General features: G+C 36.0%; 2 protein-coding genes across 2 annotated transcripts; both read left to right on the top strand.

Moving 5' to 3' along the window:
• The first annotated feature begins 2,806 nt into the window (after positions 1-2,806).
• Positions 2,807-9,991, top strand: LOC135157295 (uncharacterized). The gene is made up of 5 exons (XM_064112408.1): positions 2,807-3,297; positions 3,607-3,894; positions 4,918-4,992; positions 6,110-6,218; positions 7,167-9,991. Exons 1-5 carry the CDS (start codon positions 3,159-3,161, stop codon positions 7,696-7,698), a joined length of 1,143 nt encoding a protein of 380 aa, XP_063968478.1. The 5' UTR covers positions 2,807-3,158; the 3' UTR covers positions 7,699-9,991.
• Positions 9,992-10,979: 988 nt separating this feature from the next.
• LOC129280085 (uncharacterized) lies at positions 10,980-21,489 on the top strand. Its single transcript, XM_064112382.1, has 5 exons — positions 10,980-11,289; positions 13,774-14,058; positions 14,460-14,549; positions 20,081-20,168; positions 20,453-21,489. Exons 1-5 carry the CDS (start codon positions 11,079-11,081, stop codon positions 20,925-20,927), a joined length of 1,149 nt encoding a protein of 382 aa, XP_063968452.1. The 5' UTR covers positions 10,980-11,078; the 3' UTR covers positions 20,928-21,489.
• Positions 21,490-24,969: the final 3,480 nt, after the last annotated feature.

Genomic DNA, 24,969 nt, shown 5'->3' with positions numbered 1-24,969 from the left:
CAGAGAAGTCTTACGTAATAGCACAACTGTTGTTTATCATTTCGTCCTTGGCTCAACGCTCATAATCTGGCCTGTGGAGGTGAAATTGAAACAGCGGGGATTACCTAGTCTGCTGGGCAAACCCTTCACTCGAGTTAAGGGTCTAAATGTGCAGCCTACTCATGCCTTGTGTACTGAAGGCTGGAACAGCAAGTTTTGTATGTGCTAGTCTTTGCGTGGAGGCACACTTATTGATCAAAGTTCCAATCAGGGTCTGTGCCTGCAGACTAGGGATTACCTGGCCAAGCGGGGTTGATCATGCGGGTGTTTCATAATATAAAGCTGTTCGTAAGTTAAGAGCGACTGGTGATCCTGTCTTGCGGTAAATGGTACACACCATTGGCGATGATCACCAGTCGTTCTTTAAGTCGCTCTTAACTTACGAACAGCTTTATGAAACGGCCGCCAGGGCTTGGAAATGACTCAAACACAAAATGGGGTTTAATACCGCAGTTTGCAATCTGAACTGCGGTCTTTCTCCAAAGGAGGGTTTGACGTAATGTCGTGATAGATGGAGGGAGGGGGGGGGGGGCAAAGAATGAGCCAGACATAATTATACAGCGCATCATCATATCAAATTCTTTTCATGATGCAGATGCGAAAACCTTCTCTGTTACACAGCACAGATTAACACATAAAAAAAAAAGTTTCAGGTTTCAAAATTTATTGATCCAAATCCACACGTATTTGAACAATTTCAATTTTACAAACAGACACTAATATGGGCAATTAATACAGTGAAACAAAGAGTTACAAATCCAACACATAAATAAATATAAATACGAAATACAGAGATAAAGATATATAGATGGAAATATAGTGAACCCCTTACAGATAATAGTTACATGTAGGAAACATTGAAAAATACTAAAGTCACATTCTTCTTGAAAAATTATGGTTAACAATTTTCATGTTGAACCCTAAAACATATTTGATACATATTCAAATCAATAATTGACCTCTTACAGCGTAGGGGAAATTATACGTTTGTTTTCTTTTTTCTGTTGAAAGATTAAGCGGTGAGGGGGGGGGGGGGCACAGCGTAGTCGATAACATATACCGATCTGCCCTAGACTATTTCCATAGGGCTTAGTAGAGAAGCTTCCATGATTTTACTCCTGTCTTTGAAGGGGAAGTTCACCAGAAGAAAAGTGAAATGTAAACATAACACCAAAAAATTATTGAACGTATCGGTAAAGGTTATAAAGGAATTAATTACAGATTAAGAAAGTTAATATGATTTCAATTTGTGTTTTTGCAGCTGCCCCATATAATGCATGAATATCAATTTTGTCAGGGTTCATGATGACTTATTCTTGTTTTCTTTTTTAGGAACGGATGTAAAATTATTTGTCTATTGTTATACCAAAGATAAAGAATAAAAACATTTTTTAATTTTCCGACAAAATGATATTCCATTGTTTGTTTATTACACGATGTATGTAGGTGAGTTACTCGCATATGACGTCACAAATCAAATAATTACAATTCGAATAACTTTTTTAATTCTTTGGTGGATTTTTGTAAAACCGTCGGTAAGAGTTTATTATAACTTTTGTCCTGCTTTTTTACAGAACCTTTTTGTCAAGGTGAACCTCCCCTTTGAATAGTTTTTGTACTGATTTAACATTCTAACGCATTTCTCCCGTCTGCTGTGTCATGTCGCCAAGAGAGTAGGACTATTTTGGTCGACGACCGGCATTTAGTCTTATTAAACAAAATCGTGCCATGGCGGCATCCATTTTAAGTCTGCCAAAATAACAGGAAAAAAAAAAAAAAAAAAAAAAAAAAACCGGAAGTCAGAAGTCAAACATAAATAAAATTAAAATAATGAAAAATTCAATTAGATCCTAATCTGATGTAAATCAAGATGGTTTGGTTGAATGTGAAAATGTCTCTTATTTGATTTTTTTTTTCTTCCTCGTGTTGGTGTTATGAAAAACATAACATCAAAACTATCTCCATGATATATTACAAGCTGTTTGCAGAGAAGAACAACGATATCATAAACATGATTTCTCAGGCTTAACAACAAACTTAATTACCCATCAAAAAAAAAAAAAGAGTTTCGATCGTGTGACCTGATAATTGCATATCAAGACAAATACACTGATACACAAAATAGTATACAGATCCAAAGCTTTGAGACCGCATTAGTGCATATGATTAGTCCAACAATTAAGACACGTTCGTCCTTGTTCTTAGTCTGGTAATTATGGTAATGATTTTCAACAAATAGGAAACGCAAAGCATATGATATATATATATTTATCAGACAGAACCCATCTTCCATTCAAGCTTTCGGGGATGAAAAAAAAATGGTCGTAATTTCAGATTGGCATTGTTTCATCTTTTTGCTATTACCTTCTGAGTTCATTTTACAAAAATACACAGCAAAAACTGTGGTGTTAAAAGGTGTAGATAGAGGACCACACCAGTTATTTTACACCGGTGTTAAATTGGTGGTGTTAGTTTTACACCTACAGGTGTTATTACAACACCTATGGTTGTTACATTTACGCTCTTTGGTGTTATGTTCAATCTCTAGGGTGTTATTTTAACACCTCAGGGTGCATGTGGTCCTCTATTAACACCAATTGGTGTCAGTTTTAACACCACAGTTTTTGCAGTGTACATAATATGCATATCGATTAGGCTCATATCGGCCTTTAGTTGTTTGTTTCAATTTCAATTCTCTTTTTTATTATTTTATTTGTGTCCGTTAGTCGTGGCAATGTAGCACACGATTCGTTTATCGTTTATATTCAGAGTATTTTGTTTCTACACTTAGTACGTTGCATCGCAATTAATGGGCTCATTAATACCAAACTCACTTTCCCATTCTCGTCGAAAGTAGCCAACTGTGAAGATCAAAGCAAATTATGGTTTTGCAAATCTCTAAGGAAAGCCACGAGAGTTTTATTGTAAGAAGCCTTGTAACGTTACCATTTTGAGCATAAGGAAATTGACAATTGTCCATTTCATCCGTGAAATCTTTATTCAGGACTGGAGATGTTGGTAGCTCTATAACAGACATGATGTAAACTGCGGTGAACAGCATGATGAATCTGAGATAGGAAATAGACAAACAGAAAAACGGTAGCATAATAGTGCCTTGGATGTACACATATAAGACAATGGATATATTTTGTATGGTAAACAGAGTGTATTTGATAATGGCAGTTCGGTTACTTCTGGTTGCTGTGAGTAGCGCAAACAGCACTTCGAGTACAGAAGAAGAAGGAATACGCGCAAATGGTAAGTCTGTCATGAGAAATAACTATTAAAGTCAAATAGCAAATTGCAATTTTTTCCACACCATTTAGATATTGCACCCCAACGGAAGAAAACAAATCCCTCCCTCCCACCTCCCAACCAAAAAATGAATAAAAAATGAAACAAAACGTCAGCCAGTTGAATGTGTAATTATGAATCTTTACATCGTTATCTTTGACAGCCATTTATCTATTGTGTTGAATATTTTCATCGTTTCCCTTTACATTCATCAAAACCACTTGTCGATGTTACCAGTGCTACCTTACAATTGTTTTATTATTATCATTTCAGATGGTAACTACCCGGGTTGCTATCCTCAAACCTGCTTTGACATACATTTGCTATATCATCTAAACCTCTCAGAGGTAACGCCCGATTCGTGTACAGCAACATGCAAACAACAAGGTTATAGTATAGCTGCTGTATACAACAGAACAAAATGCTCTTGCTCGTGTGAGCTGCCGAATGCATGCATTGGTAAAGTTATGGACCCCGGTCTAGGCAACACATGTGGCTTACCATGCAGAGGTAATGTATCTATATTCTGTGGTGGCTATCTCGGAGCATCTGTATATGATGGTAAGTTTCTTGCAAAATGAGTCAAAGTGACTAGTTGATAGGGTCAGCTGGGTGTCACTCTTATTCTAGTCATATTGACGATTGTTTAGTCGCATTTCACTAGAGCAGACTTATTCTGGATTAGAATACACGTATATGTCAGAGATGTGACTAGACATGTCAATTGCACCCAGCTGACTACCGGTCCAGTTAATTTGACTGATTTGGTTTAAGATTGTGGTATTGTTTGAGCTATTGTAAGGATGCCATCTTACGAATTATGGAGACGGAATACTAGTAATGCATAAGCTTTCCACTCATTTTTTTATTCTTTTTTTATAGATTTGAAGAAATAAAGAAAATGAGACCTTTCGAAAATAAACAATTTGGTCTTCAAACTTTTAACAAAAAGTAGTAAAAAATAAAAATAGTTTATCCAAAAAGAATGACTTCTTCTCCATTTTGCAAAACTTTGAAGTTATAAAGTAAAAAAAAAGTACAAGAATGTATGTGATATATTTTTTTCCCTTCTGTAACTGCTTGGAAGTTTGCAGAGTTTGTTTTTCCCATTAGTGTAAAATTGCCTATTATCGTATAAATATAGTTTCATGGGGTTATTTTGGACTTCTTTACTCTAAAAACTCAAATGAAAAATCAGTGACATTTTTTTTCCCAAAACGTTATATCCATCCTTGCATAAAGCTCAGTCCAACAATTTAGATGTTGGATGTAACCTTTTAAAGTGGTAAATTCTACATAAAAAAAAAAGTTGTTAGCCCTCCAGCCTTTCATTCGTTGATTTAACATATTCTTTGTTTAGAGTGCAATGATACAGCTCATTTATGAAAATATAGTATGTTACGGCTGTTGGTTGGCGTTAATGATTTTCAAGAAGGAAAGGGGGGTGGGGGTACAGCAGTGAATATGGGCAAGAAATGCAAAGATGAAATTACAATAGTAATAAAAACAAGTCATATATTAACTCGTCTTTTCCACGTGATTATGTTTAAATTTATTTTTTTTCTCTCTCTTTTATTTTTCAAGTTAAATCTAGAAACGCATCAAAAAGCAACTGCACGCAGACCAAGCCTAATAGTAGTAATACGGATGTATCTGAAGGTATATGCAGATACATAATTTTGTATCATTTAGAATAATTTCTCGCTAGTACATATAAATTTGGAAAAGGGGACAATTTTGTGAGATTGTACTTATTTTTGTTTATATTTGCGAGAGCCACACATCATCAAAGCTAAAATAAAAATGAATTGGTACCATTTTTTTTTGCATCTTTGCGATACTTATATACTTGCATTATGCTAAATAATATTGTTAATAACGATCATTATCAGAGCTTTTATTAGTAGCAATGGAAATTGTAGTAATAGTAATATATGGTACTAGTGGTGGTGAAATTAGAACTACTATATACCGGTAGTACGGTAGCATTTTAAGAATCGTAATCAAAAGTGGCATTATTATCAACAAATAATCAAATCTGAAATTTGGGAGAAATTCTGGTGCAATTTGGTTTTCACCAAAATAAACATTGCTAGGGCTAGATGGACTACTTTGTCAAGATCCCAATTTTGGTATCCGAACTAACACGCGGAATTTATTAATTTCATTATTATTTTTTTTTTCTTCAAATAACAACGCATTCCGATTGTAAGAGGAACATTTTCAATACAGCGCATTTTCGAGTCTGTGCCAAATATCTTTAAATTGAGATATACCAGTTATGTGCTTGAGAAACTACATATTTCCATAGACTATGTTTTTTATTGGGCGACGTGGCTGCCTTCATTGATGGAGGATGATATGTGGGATGGCGCTTAATTGTCATGAAGCTCCCGTCATTTCATTAACAGTTACTGAGAAATTAAAGGAGCATTTAATTGTTGGGCTGATTTCTATGACTTAATTGTGTTGATATTGTGTATAATCGATATTTAAAATCTGCCCCCACTGTCATTATCTCAAATGTTAATGTTACTGGGCACTAAGTCGAAAGATCTGCAGTAGCTCTCTTATCTAATTTGGGAAACAAAATTAATGGCGGCATATAACATTTCTCCCGTCCCGATGTGCAGGTGCTATTGCAGCGTTTCCTTTTTTTAGGGGGGTGTATTTTTTTCTTTTTTTGTGGCGGAGCGTTTTTAGTTGTGATGATCCTATTTATATTTTATTGATGCAGGACATTTATCTATTTTTGTTTCACTTTTCCTTTCTTTAGGATCAACGGAATCTTGGTCATGGTCGTGGGGTCATGTAAGACCTTATGTTATTGGCGGTGCGAGTTTATTCCTAGTATTACTCATCATAATCGTCTATGCTTGTTTGAGGTATTTGCATTACATTTTTACAAAACTTACTGATACACATTGGCATTTTAGAAAGTCTGATAAAGAAAGGGCGAAGTGTTTAGTAAGGTTACACTTCGTAATTCCGAAGGTTCTTTATTCCGAAGGTTCGTAATTCCGAAACACGCAAATTGCCTATACCTCGATGTTCGTTAATCCGAAAACGTAAAAGGGTTCGTTAATCCGAACATTTGTGGCGTTATTCCGAAGGTTCGATAATCCGAAAACGAAATAAGGTTCGATGTTTCGAAGGTTCGTTAATCCGAAAACGAAATAAGGTTCGTTGTTCCGAAGGTTCGTTAATCCGAAAACGAAATAAGGTTCGTTGTTCCGAAGGTTTGTTAATCCGAAAAAGAAATAAGGTTAGTTAATCATTTAGTTTTCGGACTAACGAACCTTCGGAATTACGAACCTTCGGAACAACCGAACCTTCGGAATAACGAAGCTTCGGAATTACGAATGTATGCGGTTTAGTAAAATCGTTAGTTCCCTTCTGGCATGTAAACATTACGTTGTTTTATACTGAACTTAACTATATGTTATTTAAGTAGCTGGGCATAATTCCAGTATTGAGGACAAGGTTGACTTGAAAAATGTTTTTATATATAAATATATATATAAATATATACAGCGTGATGTGATCACAGTGTGTTCACTCAATACTGGATTAAGTGAAAATACTATTTGCACTCTTAACATGCTCATATTTCACAGCGTGAAAGTGATATCACTGTACATGCTGTATGTTTCACACTGTGAACAGACTGTGGCGCACACTGTGACACACACTGTGGGACATTGTGATTTTTCCAGCCAGGTTATATATCATGTAAATAGCTGATTATTGTTTAGTATTGTGCATTCAAACTCATCTGCCTAGCCCTCATGATATTATAACACTCCTTAATCGATTTCCCCAACACACTTCAGAAACCGGGATCGTCGGGTGGTCTACTCGCCTCGAAATCATTCACGCAGATGGCGTGCCGATGCATCGTCTCGAGAAAATGAAGAGCGCCATCTTACTGACCCACAAACAAGCAGTAATCAACCACAACTTCCTCTCCGAAACCTTGGTAGCGGCCAACAGCCATCTGAGGTAGACTCGGTACGAACTCGGATCCGAAACACTAAAGAAGAAGTCACAAGCGACGGTATTCTGGTTCGAGAATCCGATTTTTATAATGTCATTACTGAGGAAGGTGATATGCCCGTGCCAGAATCAAAATTCTACCATGTCCTAAACAAGGAAGATGACTGCGAAACATACAGCCAAGAACATTCAATGGCTATTGAAAATGCCTACGCATACGCTGATTGCCGAGCCTACACCGACAGTTTCACTCGCTCGGCTGCTTTCATTCGTACACAGTATGATAGCATGCCTCGGTGCCCAGAGGGTTCTGAAGAGATCGGACATGAAATGATCAATAACGAACTTTATGCAATCTCTAAGAAATAAAGCGAACCAAAATTTATCATGATACATTACCATCAGAATGCAAAGGGAAACCGTTCGAAAACAATCTGCCGGACCTCACATTTTCAAAACTATTATTTTTTCAATAAATTTACGCTTGCAAACAGAATATTGAAAAGTTGAACCGTGATCATACCAGCTAGCGATCACTTTATTATTGTTACCTGCGAATTAACGTACGTGTTCCTACATAGTAAGTGATCGAAGTTCCCCACTCTCTCAGATCTTACTTTGTTTGCATAAGGTTTGGGATCCACAACGCCATTTCTTAACTTATGAAGAGCTGCATGTTTTAAGACTGGATTTTATATCTAAATGGTTGGGTACTTTATCGGGACAAATTTGGTTTGCAAGAATATGTTGCACTATGGGAGAAATTGAACGTTCGGGGAAGATCTAAAGTAGATCCGACCCTTGTGCAAGCAAACTGTTCTTTATTTCTCTCTCTCTCTCTCTCTTTATAAATGTGAGAAGTTATACATGTACAACAGCTTTCGTAACTCTGGTATTTAAATATGTTGTGAAAAAAGAAATGAAGAGCACAATAGTAGGCGTAGCTTGAATATAGGTTCCTCAGAGCCACATGCCCTATGGAAAATTGCTTAGATACACAGTGCATGTATGGGACAAATAAAAAAGTGACATATTATACATGCACAACAGCTTTGACAACTCTTGTATTCATGTTGGAAGAAATGAATGAAGAGAACAATGGTCCATATACATTGGCGGGCGGAAGCCAAAACAAATTAGGGGGGGGGACCAACCAAATTTTTTGACAAGCAAAAAAAAGAAAAAAAGAAAAGAAAGGTCATCAACCTAAATTTTAGGGGGGTCCAACTGATTTTTTTTTTTTTTTTTTGGGGGGGGGGGTCGTCCCCCCACGTCAAATTTAAGAGGTGACAGGTCCCTCCCTCCCTCCCGACCCCCCCCCCGCTTCCGCCGCCTATGTCCACATCTAGGCGTAGCTTAAATCAAGGTTCCTCAGAGCTATCCGCCCTTTGGGAAAAAAAATGGTAATGCCGATAAAATGTCAATGCGGGGAAACGAACCCGGGCTCTTAACTTTGAACGCCTTTGCCTTAACCACTAGACCACAGTGATAGGTAAGTGGCTCGAGCGACCCAGATAAACAGATTTTCGACAGTGTAGGTGAGTTCTTAACAATGACAAGTCGCCGTGCCTCAGCTGGATCAAAGCCCATAATGGAAAAAAAAACATTTTAAATTTTGATCCATAGAATTAAATTCCTATACTAAGAAGTTCGGACAAGGTGATCTAACTTTGTCAAGTTGGAAACTATTCCGAATTTTCCTCTGACCTTACTCTGCCTAAATAGCCTAAGTCTGAACGAGGATTTTCATCCAATTATCTGAGAATTCTGTTCGATGTCTTATTTTTATTACTTTTGGAGCGTCGTGGCCCAGTGGATTAGTCTCCGGACTTTGAAACAGAGGGTCGTGGGTTCGAATCCCAGCCATGGCGTTATTTCCTTCAGCAAGATATTTATCCACATTGTGCTGCACTCGACCAAGGTGAGGTGAATGGGTACCCGGTAGGAGTTTTCCTTGAACGCTTTAGCGCCAATTAATATGGCGGCTCAGCTACAGCCGGGTTAATAATATGATACCAAGTATCCAAGTGCAGTTGAGTATATGCACATAGTAACTGAGCTACATAAATGGACACATTATTATTATTTTTATGATGATTTTTACAAACCTTCAACCCTTATGGTGGTATCTTGCCGAGACAAAATGGAACTGAATTATGCAAAACAAAATCTATAATTCGTTTCGGACAAATGAGGACGAGGAGGTACCCATGGCAATAGTCGAAATTGATGCCATAAGTTTCACTCGAAATTGTTTGGAATTGTTAATTGCCGATAGGTGACTATTTGCAAACATCAAATTTAATGTTAAAGATGTAAATAAAATGTACATCTTAGCATCTAAATATTATACTTTAATTCTTAAATTATGTCGTTATGTATGGTTTGAATGTTATGGTTCAACCACAAGTAATACCTCTATTGTTGCAACTATACTATAGATATTATCAATGGCACTGTAAATATGAAATCATTCCTAAATGTGTGCACCGATAAATACGCTCAAAATTATAAATGATAAAACAAATCATTCATTTGCACAATTGCCTACAACGAATTTTCGCTAATTATATATTGGCAAGTCAGATGGTATCTTCCAAATATAATTAATATATTCCTGATTCCTTTGTATGAAAGTCAATAAAAAAAAAGGCCTGACTTCATTTCGTTCCCTTTTCGCCATGCCTAAGTCTGTTTGTGTTTTGGTGTATTTGTATTATTAATATTTGTTCATGCAGACTAAATAAGATTAGAAACGTTGGATGGAGTTTATCTATGCTCTATTAGTAATTGTTTGAAAGATTTGTTTTTTAATGCAATGAATTTCTATAAGAAATCTAGTGTAAGTTGGGATGACAACGTGAAGTCGACAATCTCCATCCATAGCAGCTCTTAAGATGTTCGCAAACACATTTGTATTGTTTATTATATTCTATTAAAGCAAGAGTACGATCTTGGATTTTAAGAAATGGACTATGTTGACTGCCTTCTGCTGTGTGTATCTCCTATACACACACTATCATTCGCTGCACTGTACATTCAGTGTACCTTGTACGCATATTGTAGGTCATGCTGGTTTTTTTTTTCAGAGCTTATGTGTTGTAGTGTACAGATTCGCTGTATATATTTTTTTAATGAGAACAAAGTGAAACAATTACGTTAAACAAATCTAATATTTAATGAAAATACTATCTTAGGTAAACCTTGATTTTGTACTCAAATGTCAAAATAACATTTTCTTGTCATTATCTAGAAGTTAATTGACATTGATCAGAAAACTTGTTCGCGGTAAACACTTTTTAAAATCCAAGGTTAGTGACAGATATGGTCTCGATCCAAAAGCAGAACAATAGTCTTACTCGTTGGGGGCAAGTTGCAGTTTCGTCATGATGTGATTTATTTAACTAATTTATTTCTACTAATGTTGTCTTTCTCCCAGAGCTTTCAAGTAAAATCACACCCAAAGATCTGATCAGAAAGACTTAATGATCAGATGATAAAGAGAGCAATTAGTACCAATTAACAAATGATTTATGATACCCATGTCCTGCTTGTCGAAAGTGCATCACTCAGAAGATCAAGTGGGGCTTTGGTTTCGTCAGAAATATGAGCTGCACAAGTGTTTTTCTAATTCTAGCGATTTGTCATCTAGTGTTTCTTGAAGTATGTCCATTACATCGCCATGATTGTTATTTTATTGCAATTATCCGTTGATTCCTACAAACCAAAGACAAAAGAGCTTCAGGGAAATGGTACCACGTTTCGCAAACGCACGGCAAACCAATATCGATAAGCGAAGAGCATCTAAGAAAGCATTACAAATCGCCAGCATGGCAGCCATCACGAATGTTGGAATTTATTGGATGATATTCATTGGTTTGATGTTAGGACCAATGGGCTTCGCTGATATATTTTCGACGGATAAGAAATCTTCAAAATACACAATGAGGCTAGCGATCGGTAAGGCATAATATTAATATTAAAGGAAAATGAGAAAGGTGACTATCTCTTAAACAAAAACAACATTTAAGAAGAACGTGAGGCCCGAAATATCGTTAAAAAAAAAATGATTATCCTTTTTTTTCAAATATTTTGGTGATATCAAAAGCGAAACCCCCCCCCAAAAAAAAAAAAGATAAAATAAATTCATGTTGATAATATGTTCATGTTATAGAAATTTATCTGATTGACTTCTATTTACACATGCATATAGAAAAAGGGCATGTTCTTTACATTTTGGATTTTATTCTATGAAATAAAGAACATGTAACCTACTATAAAAAAAGTTCTTGTTCTATATTTAGGTTACGTATGTGAAATATAGATAGATCACTTCTCAACAAGTTCACAATATTTTTTTTTCTTTTTATTAAATATTGTTTGAGGGACTTTACATTACTTGCAATACTGATTTATTGGATGATATTCATTGGTTTGATGTTAGGACCAATGGGCTTCGCTGATATATTTTCGACGGATAAGAAATCTTCAAAAGACACAATGAGGCTAGCGATCGGTAAGGCATAATATTAATATTAAAGGAAAATGAGAAAGGTGACTATCTCTTAAACAAAAACAACATTTAAGAAGAACGTGAGGCCCGAAATATCGTTAAAAAAAAAGATGATTACCCTTTTTTTTCCAAATATTTTGGTGATATCATAAGCGAACCCCCCCCCCCAAAAAAAAAGATAAAATAAATTCATGTTGATAATATGTTCATGTTATAGAAATTTATCTGATTGACTTCTATTTACACATGCATATAGAAAAAGGGCATGTTCTTTACATTTTGGATTTTATTCTATGAAATAAAGAACATGTAACCTACTATAAAAAAAGTTCTTGTTCTATATTTAGGTTACGTATGTGAAATATAGATAGATCACTTCTCAACAAGTTCACAATATTTGTTTTTCTTTTTATTAAATATTGTTTGAGGGACTTTGCATTACTTGCAATACTGGGAAAACGCGCAAAGCTGACGTCCAAAATAAAGAATTGTAAAGAAAAAAATACCTGTACAATCTTAGTCATACCATTAACTTCGTGTTTTCTCAATCATCTGCTCTTATTGAAAATTGAAATCTTGAAACAACAGTATATACCGTCTGTTTGACTGGAATATTTGCATGGCCCTCGGGAAGCGGGGGATACTTGTTGCTGAAGGTGCTTGTTGCTGAAGCACCTCCAAGATTTTCCCGGAGGGTGATGCGTGTATCGTTTTCCATAGGCAGCACCCCCTCGATTTATGGTAGGTGTGTAACAGTGGATAAATGAATGAAAACATTACCAATATTTGGTGTTGAAACCCCTTATTTCTGCTTGTCATATTTCTTTGGATAAATACAACCTTCAGCAACCTCAGCCCAAAACAATCGTTCCCGGGGCCCTAATAATTGAGGACAAGCAACGCATTTACCATGATGCTGATTTATCATTGAATACGACGGTATTGCATGATAATATTTAAGACCGCTGAGTCGATTCTTTATGGACATTGTGTGGTTGGTATTAAGAGATACTTTTTGAGAACCAAAAGTTTTTTTTTGTCAGAAGGGAACGACTAATACCTTGGTCACAGCCGTTTTAACATTTGTTTGTACCAGCCACATATAGGTGGTTTTAGTAAAAATGAATAAAACGGCTGTTTTCGACTCGCCGTACGGCCGCCGCAGAGCAAATGTGAACGTGGTATAATTTGGGAATAATTAATCGTTCGAGAGTGTTTTCTTTGGGGGGGGGGGATTACGTGTGCATCCGATACGAGATAACAGTGTAACTGGCGATATGATAGGGTTTATTTAGTAAGATTACACATCATGTATATTGATAGACACGGAACATTAGCATATATTTTATTGTAATTTCAAACCCATCGATCACCTCGATTGGTGTGGCTCACTCAGTAAGCCAGTACTGCTGTGCTTTCATGGACGTAGGTTTGAGGCTCACCTAGCATTATTTTTCAGATTTTTTATTTATTTAAACATTGAGGCAAGACTCTGGAAAAAAAAATCAAATATTTGTAGTCTGATTCAAAGCCTACAAGGCAGTCTATTGTGTTGTCATTCCCACTGCTCTCTCGCATCGGATGCACCTGTAGGCATACTAACCAAAAAAATGGCGTCCATGGATCGGCTTCATTACCCTTTATGATTATGGCGATAATGACTACACATATTGACGATAATCGTCATTCTGTATAATCATGATTGCCATTATTATCATTTCTAACTACCATCGTGCCCGCTTTCATTACTTTATTCACCTTCATGATAATCGTGTATCATTAGTATTCATAAAAAAATTATTTACAAGAACACTAGATTGAAGTCCCGCACCCATGCACTATTAGCGATACATTGATCATTTCCCAGTACGATGCTTTTGCGTACGTGTGTATGTGTGTGATTTTACCATCGTAGATCATTTCCTTTTCAGATGGTGATTACATTGGCTGCTATCAACAAAAGTGCATGGAATCACCTTACCATCTATTCGTTTCAACATTAAACACACCGGACTCTTGTACAGCAAAGTGTAAAGAAGATGGATTCTTAGTTGCAACTCTGTACAACCTTACTAAATGTGGTTGCACCTGTCTCCATGGTCTATCGGTGGAGGCATGTCTTGTTAAGAAACTAGAAGATAATTTCTGTGGTTTACCATGCCAACATAACTCTAAGAAAATGTGTGGTGGTTATACTGCAATGGCAGTGTATCGAGGTGGGTCTTTTGTGCTTACCAAGATCATATCTTATTTTCACTATTGTTAGCATTTATCAAAATCATAATTATTATCATTATTATCATTATTATTATAGTTAGTATTACTACTAGTAGTATAACTGGTAGTGTTTCTCAGATGAAATACCCGTCTATTTCTATTGTGTCTTTAGCATATGTTGCAAAAATATTTGACACTTACAATCAGAATTAGGTGAAACATGTATTTATAGAAACATATGAGAAGGGTACTGGAAGAGTTAATTTCGAATTCGGTTCTTAAGTTGGTATTACTTTTGTAATTAACTTTTGTTTTTTCTAAGTATTTCCATGATTACAAGAAGATGAAATTAACCGAATAAGATAGATATAGGCTAAAAAGTGTTCCTATTTCGTTTCAGTTGCCTTGAAAAACGCCTCTAAAACCAACTGCAGTGTCGATTTTCAGCAGAATCGTGACATTGGCGATATTGATTCTAATGGATCTACAGGTATGCATAATTACTATTCACATGTGTCTTTTTTTTGTGCGATGGCCTGACAAGAAGAAAACACAAATCGTATCATCAGATTAATAATCTCGATCTGTAAAATGGTATAATAGCGCCAACAGGAGGTTAAGAAAAAAAAAATCACGGTTGATTGGAAGCTGTTTGGAAAATCCAACTGGAAATTGAATTTGTTTGTTTCAAAAGACCCCATCCAGCATACAATTTGCTACATCTACGTCCCGCTTACAAACTTCCAAAGTGGTATTACAAACTTCCAAAGTGGTACATTTGCAGTCAAAATATACAAAAATACGGCAGACATGCCCGAAGAAGAAGAAGAAGAAGAAAAATGATTTCCATGCTATTATGCTTATGAATCCGGCTCATATTAAAACAAGGTTTTTACCCATTGACCATGGGTGTCGATCGGTATTCTTGGTTGGGGGAGATGATTGACACAAAAGTTCTTGTGGATGGGGATCTTTCAACATTACCCCCACTAAAATCACAAGTTAGGACATGTTGGAGTAATTGATATGCATGGTGTTCTTGGAAATTCCTTCATTGTTGTAGTGTACTGTACTTAATATATAATTTTTTTTTTGAAAATTCAATTTGTGTTACAAGTAAGCCTATTCTAAACTAATACGAAAGAAAAAATGACAAAAATTGTCTGGACCATGTTCACAGTGATCTGTTTATTGAGCATGATGTATACACAGGGGCGTCGATCCATTTTTCAGATTGGGGGGGGGGGGGCAAAATCATGAATCAACGTTCCAAAGGCGCTCGATCATACAAAACGAACAAACTCATCCACACACCCCTACACCCCCCCACACACATAGGCCTATATTTTATATATATATATATATATATATATATGCATACATATATATATTTATGCATAAATATATATATATATATATATATATGATTCATGAGAAAGAGACATATATCTCACCCTCACCAACAATGCGAGCGCGAAGCGCGAGCTGAAATTTTTTAGTATGACATGAAAACAGGAAAAATGTACCTGTTTAGGTTTGTTTGTAGTAACTCATGAGGAGCATAAATACATGTATCTCACTAGAGAGCGAGCTAAAATTTCTTTATATTCTGACGTGAAAGCTTGATATTCTAAGCATTTTTGGTACCAATGATTAAGATGGGTATCTACAAGAACAATAGATGCGAGCGCAAAGCGCCAGCTGAAAATTTTGATATTTCGATCTGGAAAAAAAAGACAGTTTAATGGACGCTTTTAATAAAGAACAAGATACATATCCAACAAAAGATTATTGCAAATCGAAGTGGGAATTCTTTTGAGGTATAGAACTGAAAACGGGACATTCTATTCACCTATTTAATCATGAAAAGTATGGGGTTTTGGTACAGAAATGATGCGAGCGCGAAGCGCGAGCTCAAAGTTTTTATATTCCAATCTGAAAAGCAGACATTTTGAGCACGATTTTAAATTAAAATCGAGTTGGAATCTCAATCTCGCTTGCTGCTGGTTTCAGTGTAGCATTACAATCTTATTTTTAGTTGCACATGCGGAATTATTGGGAGGGGGCAAAACGATATGTCCCCCCCCCCAAATATTTTCATTGGTGGGGTGATCGCCCCCCCCCCACCCCCGATCGACGCCTCTGTGTATACAACTTCTCTCTTAAATCTAACCCGACTGACAATATCTTTTTTCTTAATGCATGATGATAACATGCAGATTCGGACCAATTAAGACTAGCACAAATTACAAACTGTGTGGCTTCTCGTGCGCCATCGGGCTTATATGGTCATTCCTTAGACGATTTATCTTGCCACCCTTTTACTCCCGTTTATTGTCCACCCTTTTGAATTAATTGATGTATTAAAATTGATTTATTCACCAATGGTGGGATGGAACACCCTATCAACAAAAGTTGTTTTTCGTTGGGGTCCTTTTATGTCATGTGTTAAAAATATCATATACAAAAAACATTTCACTCTTTTTCATCTTGAACCTCCACCCATCTGTTTAATAGTCCTGAAAAAAATGTTTTTATTTAATATAAATATACACAAATTGCGAGGGAAACAAACTGATTGATGGCATAATCATCACTATAATCATCATGATCAAACTTTTCATTTTTTCATCATCATTATTATAATTTTTCTACCCTAAATTATTGGGGCCATCCCCCCCCCCACTTGAAATATTGGGGGGGGGGATATATCCCCCCCATCCCCACCCGTGATCGACACCCATGCCATTGACAGTGCACCCCCCCTCCCATGAGGAACACTCTCGAAAATTACAATACATTCACGTACAATCTCCCAAAATGAAATTTAATGTAAGACTACCTGTCTTTCAAGTGACCACCAAATCGAGAGAGCTGCCCTGTTTTTTTCCAGTTGTAACACTCACAAATCTGCACTCTAAGATTATTCTGCTGTTCTTGAATAAGCTCGACTGGACTAAAATAGTATACGTGTTATTTATGAATCAAGAACACCGAGGTCCTCTGTTTTCGTAGAATAAACAAATGCTATACATGTATTTGTTTGTCGTTCTATCGCTCACATTTTCATGCTCACAGTGATCTGTTGCTTTCAAACCAAAGTACGATCGCTGGGTACGGTCGCAGAGACAGAAGCCAACGACCGATGAAATTATGACGTGAAAGCACATCGTATATAGTGACCGATCGAAATGCCATATTCATCCTTGGTCAAAAACGATCGCGGTCGCTGAGTACGGTCGGAGAGGTACTTCAACGACCGATCGCGACCGATGCAAGCTTGATGTGAAAGCACATCGTTATCATCGACCCATTCATCCTTTGCAACACAGCGAACAAAGCCGTTTGTTTTGCACGGAGTGGGCGTGTTTGTAATGCCTTTTCCCGGGTTTTAGCATCGCATAAAATAAAACCCTATATCATTTTGACAAAGCTAATAGCCCTTCTCCATTCTCATACGTGTTATGCCCAAAATTGTTGTATAATCCTTAATTTGTGAACATGTTTTACTATCGGTCATTTCTTATTCACCTCCCTTCTTTCTTTTCCCCTGCTCTCCTCTTATTTTTTTCCAATTCTCAACCCCTTCTCTTTGCTTCTACTTTTTAAAATCAATTTATGAATCGCAGTCGATCGATCTCTGTGTTTCATGTAGTACTAACGATGGTTGAAATGTATATCTATTTCGCCATGTTCTATGTTAATTTTGATTCATTAAGTTTGTTCTTTCATTAAAAGCTTAGGCGAATACATTTGACTAACACTCGTTTTTATAATACACGTTGAACGAAGGATGAAAACACTTTTTTTTTCGATAATTACTGATATTATATATATATATTTTTATATCCCTTACTTAAGATCGTTGTATTGAGAGTGTACACAAGGAGAAAAAGAATAGTTTTACTACGAAAAACGTTTGCCATGAAATAGTTCATTTTCCTTGCTGACGTCACGCATAGTCCGTTTTTTCCCTAGGGAAAAAGTGAACTATACGTTTTTTTGACCCCCCCCCCCCTACCTCGCGATTCGCGAGCTGTGCGGTGCGATGCGAGCAGAGCGCTGCTCAGCCAGACGGTACTCTCCACTGCATGCCACGCGAAACTTTCGGCGAGCTGTACTAACCAAGTACCGGGCCAGGTGCGCTCGCTGAACAGACGATCCATACGGCAAGACCTATCATTTTCTCAACGATTGTTCTATATCGACTTATTTAAAATCGTTTCGCTGTAAAATGGTATGAGTGGAAGGGATATAAAACAAATATACAATGACCCATTCTCGGAACAGGCTAAAACTATTCGCACTCAGGAACATCACATAGTACTATTCTCCCTCGGGCCGATGGCCCTCGGGAGAATAGTACTATGTGATGTTCCTTCGATGCGAATAGTTTTAGCCAGATCCTCGGGTGTCATAGTATATTTGTATAATATATAATTGTTATCATTCTACCATTAAACCCCTTTTCTTGTTTCTGTTATTTTCAAATATGTTGCTTTTCTCATAAATATTATCTTTATTGAGTCTTTTTCTGATATTCTTAATAAAATTATTATTCTTTGTTTATTTAATTAATTGGGATATAAACGCCCAATTCCTTTTCCTTCAAACATTTTTTTTTCTCTTAAATTTTTGCAACGTTTTACTTTGACACAATTTGGGTTGTTTTCCATGCATAACATTTGAACCGAGGTACTGCCATTATTTTTAACACCGTCTCACTTTAAACCTTTTAATTGGTTAGCTTAACAACTTTTAACTTATTAAAAGACCTCTTGAAATTTCAATGACACGTCATCTCCTCTATTTTTTTTGTCAACTTTGCACAATTGTGAGAGGCCATGTACTAATCAATAGACTTGCCGCCCTTTCACACTGTCAAAAAATCGTAATTTGAATGATGATTCAGGGAAAAATAAGGATAATGACGAATATTTGGCATGCGTGTAACCAAATTAGAACGTGATTAGAATCACGAACGCTAATCACAGACACGATTACAATAGCAATCATTATTACAATGGGCCTTTTCACACCTGAATCCTGAATCATCACTGTAATGATTGCTATTGTAGTCGTGACTGTGATTAGCGTTCGTGATTCTAATCATGTTCTAGTTTGGTTTCACACGCGCTAAATATTCGTCATTAGCCTTATTTTTCACTGGAATCAACATTCAAATCATGAATCATTTTAACGTTTTATAGGGCGGAATAATGATTCAAGATTCACGTTTGAAAGGGTCTTTGTTAATTTCATTTCATAGGCAGTAAACATGTACCTCTTTGTAGGCATATTGTTGGTGAGTTATGTCGCATTTTTTAAAGCTAAGAATCACTAATTCAAATAAGGTCATTGAACTGAAAATCATCCCTGGAGATTTTTTAAGGGTTTGCAATGCCTGGTGACATTATGCGCCATTCGATTTTTTAACCCCGCTTTTTTCACATCCTGCAACACTTGACGAATTATTTTGTCTTTAATCAAAGACGTTAATTCATTATAATTATTGTTGTAATTGTGAAACCAAAATATATTTAGTGATTCCCGAGTTATTGTTTAGAGGGATAGTCCAGGCTGGAGAAATACATATCTCAATAAATAGAGTAACATTCACAAAGCAAATTTTCAGCATTTTGCTCCGTGAATTTTATTTTATTTAGTTAGATATAAATATTTCCAGCCCGGGCCACCCCTCTAATGTTTGTTTCTTGTGTATATGTGTGTGTGAGTGTTTTTGTTTGCTGTATTTTATGCTGTTTTTTATCTCTCTTTTTCTAGGCCACATGGTAAATAAATAATCTCCAAATGATCTTCTAAAGTAATGCGAATAGAGAATATTGCGTTACATATGATTTCATTTCCAAACGATCTTTACTTTCTATCACGTTTTCCTTTTTGAACGTGACATTTTCTGATTGTCCTTTCGAGTATTAAACGGATGCCTGTTTATATCCATGAATTATTATTTTGTCTTTATACATTTATCTATGTTTTGCTGACTTCTTTCGTATACAGAAGCTTTTGGCTTCGTGCCAATTCTTATCATTGCTGGAGTCGGGGCAACCGTCGTCATATCCCTTGTTGTGACCTTTGCATGCGTAAGGTACATGTATTTCAATTTTTATCGAGTAATTTCGCCACATCGAACCACCAATGAATGGACACAACTTCATTCATTTCCATCCAATTACTCATCCGAGTGTCGGGTTTCTTAACTTACCTACGATAGGTCTTACATGGGTGTAAAATAACACAATAGCCTATGACAGAGTATAAATATATACATTGCTAATTCAAATTCTATGAACTTAAAACATTATTATCTAAGTAAAGGAGGTATATTTCTTCTACTCACTATCGATTATTTATGTCTTTTATAATTTGCAGAAAGGTGGATCGCCGAGTTATCTACTCACCCCGTGATCACTCAAGCAGATGGCGTGCCCATGCGACGACTCAGGAACTCGAAGAGCGCCCTCTCGCTAACCAACAGAATCCAAGTAATATACTCGAACTTCCACCACGCAGCCTTAGCAGTATGCAGCAGGCCTCTGGTGCTGATTCAGAACCAAATACAGAAACTCTGAATAATGATACCACTGGTGTAGAGATGCCCGTGGTGGAGTCAAATTTCTACCATGTCCTCGCCAATGAAGATAACATCGAGATGGACAACGGAGGACTGTCGCCGACATCTGAAAATGCGTATGCATACGCTGATTGTCAATCTTACATGGACAGCTTTGTGCGATCAGCAGCTTTTATTCAAAGGCATGGTGATATGAAGCCGTATCCTGAAGATACAGAAGAAATAGAACACGGAATGATCAACAATGAACTTTATGCCATCTCCCACAAGTGATATTAAAGAAAAAAAGTGACTTACATGCATGTCAATCGCTTGCTGGTGACTCAGTGTCACATAAATCATTTTTTAGTAGCAGACGGGATATACAAAATAAAAAGACACATAAGTGATATTAACTGCAAAGACACATAATTCTCAAGGTATACGTATATTCCTACATGACAGTATTTTTTAGACACATTTTAAATTCAAGGCTATATAAACCAATGCAGAATAAAAGGCATTACATTAATTGGCTTTATTTAGGGCATGCCAATGAAAAGTTTGGGAACCTGTCGAGTACAAATTGTACTTTTTGATAAAATCTCAGTGTGTATGTGCATATGTACATGCTCATTAACAATTATAAAAATGAAGTGTTACTTATTTCAATTAATACAATAATAATACAGGTTTCGCAATAACATGTCGCATATCTATCTAAATACGTAATGTGAATTTTCTACAATCTTGCCTTTAAAAAATGTAAAAACACTTGGTATGAGTATTTTCACATACAGTCTTAACGATTAAATATCATAATAATTAAACTTGAAATTATATGATGAAACCTCCCATAAAAAGTAAAAAAAAAAAAAAATCCGCTTCCAAATCACAATCACATTATCATCGACAGCTGTGATTTAGACGTTTCACAAGACAAAGCAAAATAACGGCTTCTTGATCATTGCTGGTTATTCTGGTTCGTCATTTATGGGTTTTATCCGATAAGTTATACTTAAAAATCAAAATCATCGTCAGAAATAGCGACCAGTCGTCGGGCTCCGCTTTGTCGCCGATATTCTTCAGATAAAGAATTGTTTTATTTCAAACATTTATTAGTGATTAATATACATCGAAATGAAGTTAACTGATGTTGGTTAAAAAATCATTATTGAAGGAAACAAAACCCAAGAAGAAAAACAATCTTATTGGAAGCATTAAAATCAGAGGAACAAATAAAAAAAAGTTTCATAACTCGGTAATGAAATAAAAAAGTTATGGACGTTTAAAAATGTTTGTTGTACTTTCTATGGGGATCCTAAAATTGGCAAACGTGCTTCAAAATGGCTGATTCTGTATGGACAACTCTCCATTTGTTTTGTATACAAATTTTCAGATTTTTCCTTTTTGTTTCACATATTTCACATTATCTCCTCCTGACCTTGACATACGTGGTGTGGATATTGTTTTATATTTTCCCATTGCATAATGGGCTCAGAAGGAGTCAAGATTCAATTTGAAAGATACATGTAATGAGGAAAATCTGAAAATGTGTGTACAAAACAAAAGGAGAGTTGTCCACAAAATCAGCCATTTTGGAGCACGTTTGCCAATTTGACGATCCCCATAGAAAGTACAAACAAGACTTGTTTAACGTCCATAACTTGCTTATTTTACATGTATATCCGATTTTGATGAAACTTATTTTTTTATTGTTCCTCCCATTTTACACTTTCCAATAAAATTGTTTTTCCTCTTTGGTTTTGGTTTCTTTAAAGGCAGATCACTGTTATAAAGCAATGTAGCCAGACATATAATGCAAACTCACGATACAAACCATTATCATTGTGATTATATTCAACAACGTCAATGATAATTAACAGATAAAGATATATACAAAATATGGTACATTTTGTAGACAAATTATAGTATATAATTTAAATAGAAAAAAGGGTATCTGTAAATTTTTTGGATTCACTCAAAAGCATAGTTTATATAATGTGAACCTCCCTAATAGACGACTGTTAAAGGTTGTTGAAAAAAAAAACACGTCTCATTTATCATCATTATATATGTATATTACAAAGATATGTATTTGTATAATGTGTATTATAGTTTCGACGTAATGATTCGCCGTCATAAATATGGTTCAAAATTTCATGATTGTACATATATATTGTTTTCCGGTTTTGCATGGTGGAATGGATCACGTAGACGAGAACTAACATCATTGCACCGGTGCATTGCTTTGTAAGATGAAATGTTCAGCAACGTGACTAATAAATTGAAATTACATCATGCAACTAGCTTATTTTATACTTGATTAATACAGTTGTTATGCCTAAAAATCAAAGTGTGTATTCAGAATAAGTTGAATTTTAAAATTAAGGGAAACATTGGGTAAAACTTGCTCTTTTAAGACGTCCCTTCATCTGAAACTGTTAGGTCTATTTATTGAGGTAGTACTTACTGCATATTTTTTCATTGATTTAGAAGGCAAACTTTCATCCTCATTTGCAGGCTAACCAACATTAAGCGATTTTTGACACGAATTCACAATTCCCGCCTCCTATGACTTGTCACTTGGGGGAAACGGGTTATCTGCTCAAGCAGTGGAGACTTGGACCTTGTATTATTTGATCATCCCCTACCGATGGATATTTCTGTATTGTATTTATGGTTTAATTGATCACAAATTCATATTAAGTAAAAGTGAAATAAAGTGTCTGTAATTGAATCAAGTGAATAATCAAGTTGGATTCGCTAACATAACTGTAAACCAAGAGGTCTAGTAAACCGACAGGCCATCAGTCCTGACATTAAGCCAAATTGTTAAATGTCTGTGCAGCGTCTGTTAGCAGGAATCTCGTAATGATTTGTAATGAAAAGCTGCTTGCGTGATTTCTGCGGTGAATACCGTGGATCCGAATTTTGACAAGGTGCCTAACATCAAAGGATGGGTAGCGTCTAAACCATGGTAGCACGAACTGATCATGATCCAGGACGAAATCTTTGAAGACTCACAAGTGCGCACTGCACATCCACGTTTCTTTTACAGATGGTGATTACATCGGTTACTTTGCTCTCGGATGCTTACACTTCGACTATGTCGGCGATCTTGGTAACCTGACAACACCCGACTCCTGCACAGCAGCGTGTAAAGAAAATGGATTCCCACTGGCAGCTATTTACAATGGTACGGAATGTTTATGCTCCTGTTTTCAGACGTGTTTCAAACCAGTGGATGACGATAAATGCGGCGTTCCCTGTCAACCCGACCCTGTAAAGCTTTGTGGTGGTTACACCGCAGCAAGTGTGTATACCGGTAAGGACTAATGTCATGTTGTTTCGTAAAGTATTTTATAAAACTTTGTTGACGAAATACATTAAACAATGCACATGTTACAAACATCAACGTTTCATAAATTATAGTTTATTCTCCTTTTGTATCGTCAATCTTTGCAAAGATTTGTCATGGATCAATTACTAATTCAACATGTATAGAGCCCACGCATAGCTGTAAAGCTACATGAAATAAACTCTACCACCATGACCACGCCGCTGTTATCTGTTTTACTAAATCAAGATGTGTTTTTAGATGTCCTTATGATTATTATTTATTAATGATATAAATTTTAGAAATATCTGAGCATACAAGATATTTCATTCAACGAACTGTTGTATTCAATGATTGCAACTTTCCCTTGCGATCTTCGCAGCGATAAAAGCAATATTCCAGCATTGACCTCATTTTTGAATGGTTACATAGAAAATAGCTTCCTATTTTGTTCTGTGAAATGAAGATTTAATTATTTGGTTTTATTGGCTTTATTTGGTTATCGGGAATTATTTTATGATAGCCGATTCAGTTGTACCATTCAGGAAATTCTAAACAAGAAACTGGAATCTCGTTTATTTGTCCTTTTTTCTGGAGAAGATTGAGTAAAGAATGTGCTATATACTAGCTTAGCGTTTACCAGCTAAATGCTGTCCTGCCGAGTTCATACGGGAGTTACCATAAAAAACAAAAATAAATAAAAATAAATACATAGACATATTTGGTAGTAATTATAATAATACAACGCCTTAATAGACATTATTCTCGGCAAATAAAATGACATAACAAAATAATATGCGATTATGTCGTGGCTTTATTCAATAGAGATGAACGCTTTTCCGAATCTGGTGTCACAATCACATAAGTATAAAACATGGATATGAATACCTCTGATTAGAGACTTACATTCATGTATGTCTGGAACCAACCGATGGCCTTGGTTTAGCTCCCAGAAGGGGGGTGGGGGGTTAAACCCCCGGTTAGAAGCCCCCCCCC

The sequence above is a fragment of the Lytechinus pictus genome, chromosome 17, assembly GCF_037042905.1.
Source record: "Lytechinus pictus isolate F3 Inbred chromosome 17, Lp3.0, whole genome shotgun sequence".
Lineage (NCBI taxonomy): Eukaryota > Metazoa > Echinodermata > Echinoidea > Temnopleuroida > Toxopneustidae > Lytechinus > Lytechinus pictus.
Note: the sequence above shows the minus strand (reverse complement) of the source record. Positions and strands in the feature narration are given on the sequence as shown.

Coding starts and splice junctions, on each gene's coding strand:
- LOC135157295 (XM_064112408.1), top strand. CDS start 3,159: ATGTACACATATAAGACAATGGATATATTTTGTATGGTAAACAGAGTG. Junction 3,895..4,917: donor CGGAGCATCTGTATATGATG/GTAAGTTTCTTG, acceptor TTATTTTTCAAG/TTAAATCTAGAAACGCATCA. Junction 4,993..6,109: donor TAATACGGATGTATCTGAAG/GTATATGCAGAT, acceptor TCCTTTCTTTAG/GATCAACGGAATCTTGGTCA.
- LOC129280085 (XM_064112382.1), top strand. CDS start 11,079: ATGGTACCACGTTTCGCAAACGCACGGCAAACCAATATCGATAAGCGA. Junction 14,550..20,080: donor TGATTCTAATGGATCTACAG/GTATGCATAATT, acceptor TTTCGTATACAG/AAGCTTTTGGCTTCGTGCCA. Junction 20,169..20,452: donor GTGACCTTTGCATGCGTAAG/GTACATGTATTT, acceptor TATAATTTGCAG/AAAGGTGGATCGCCGAGTTA.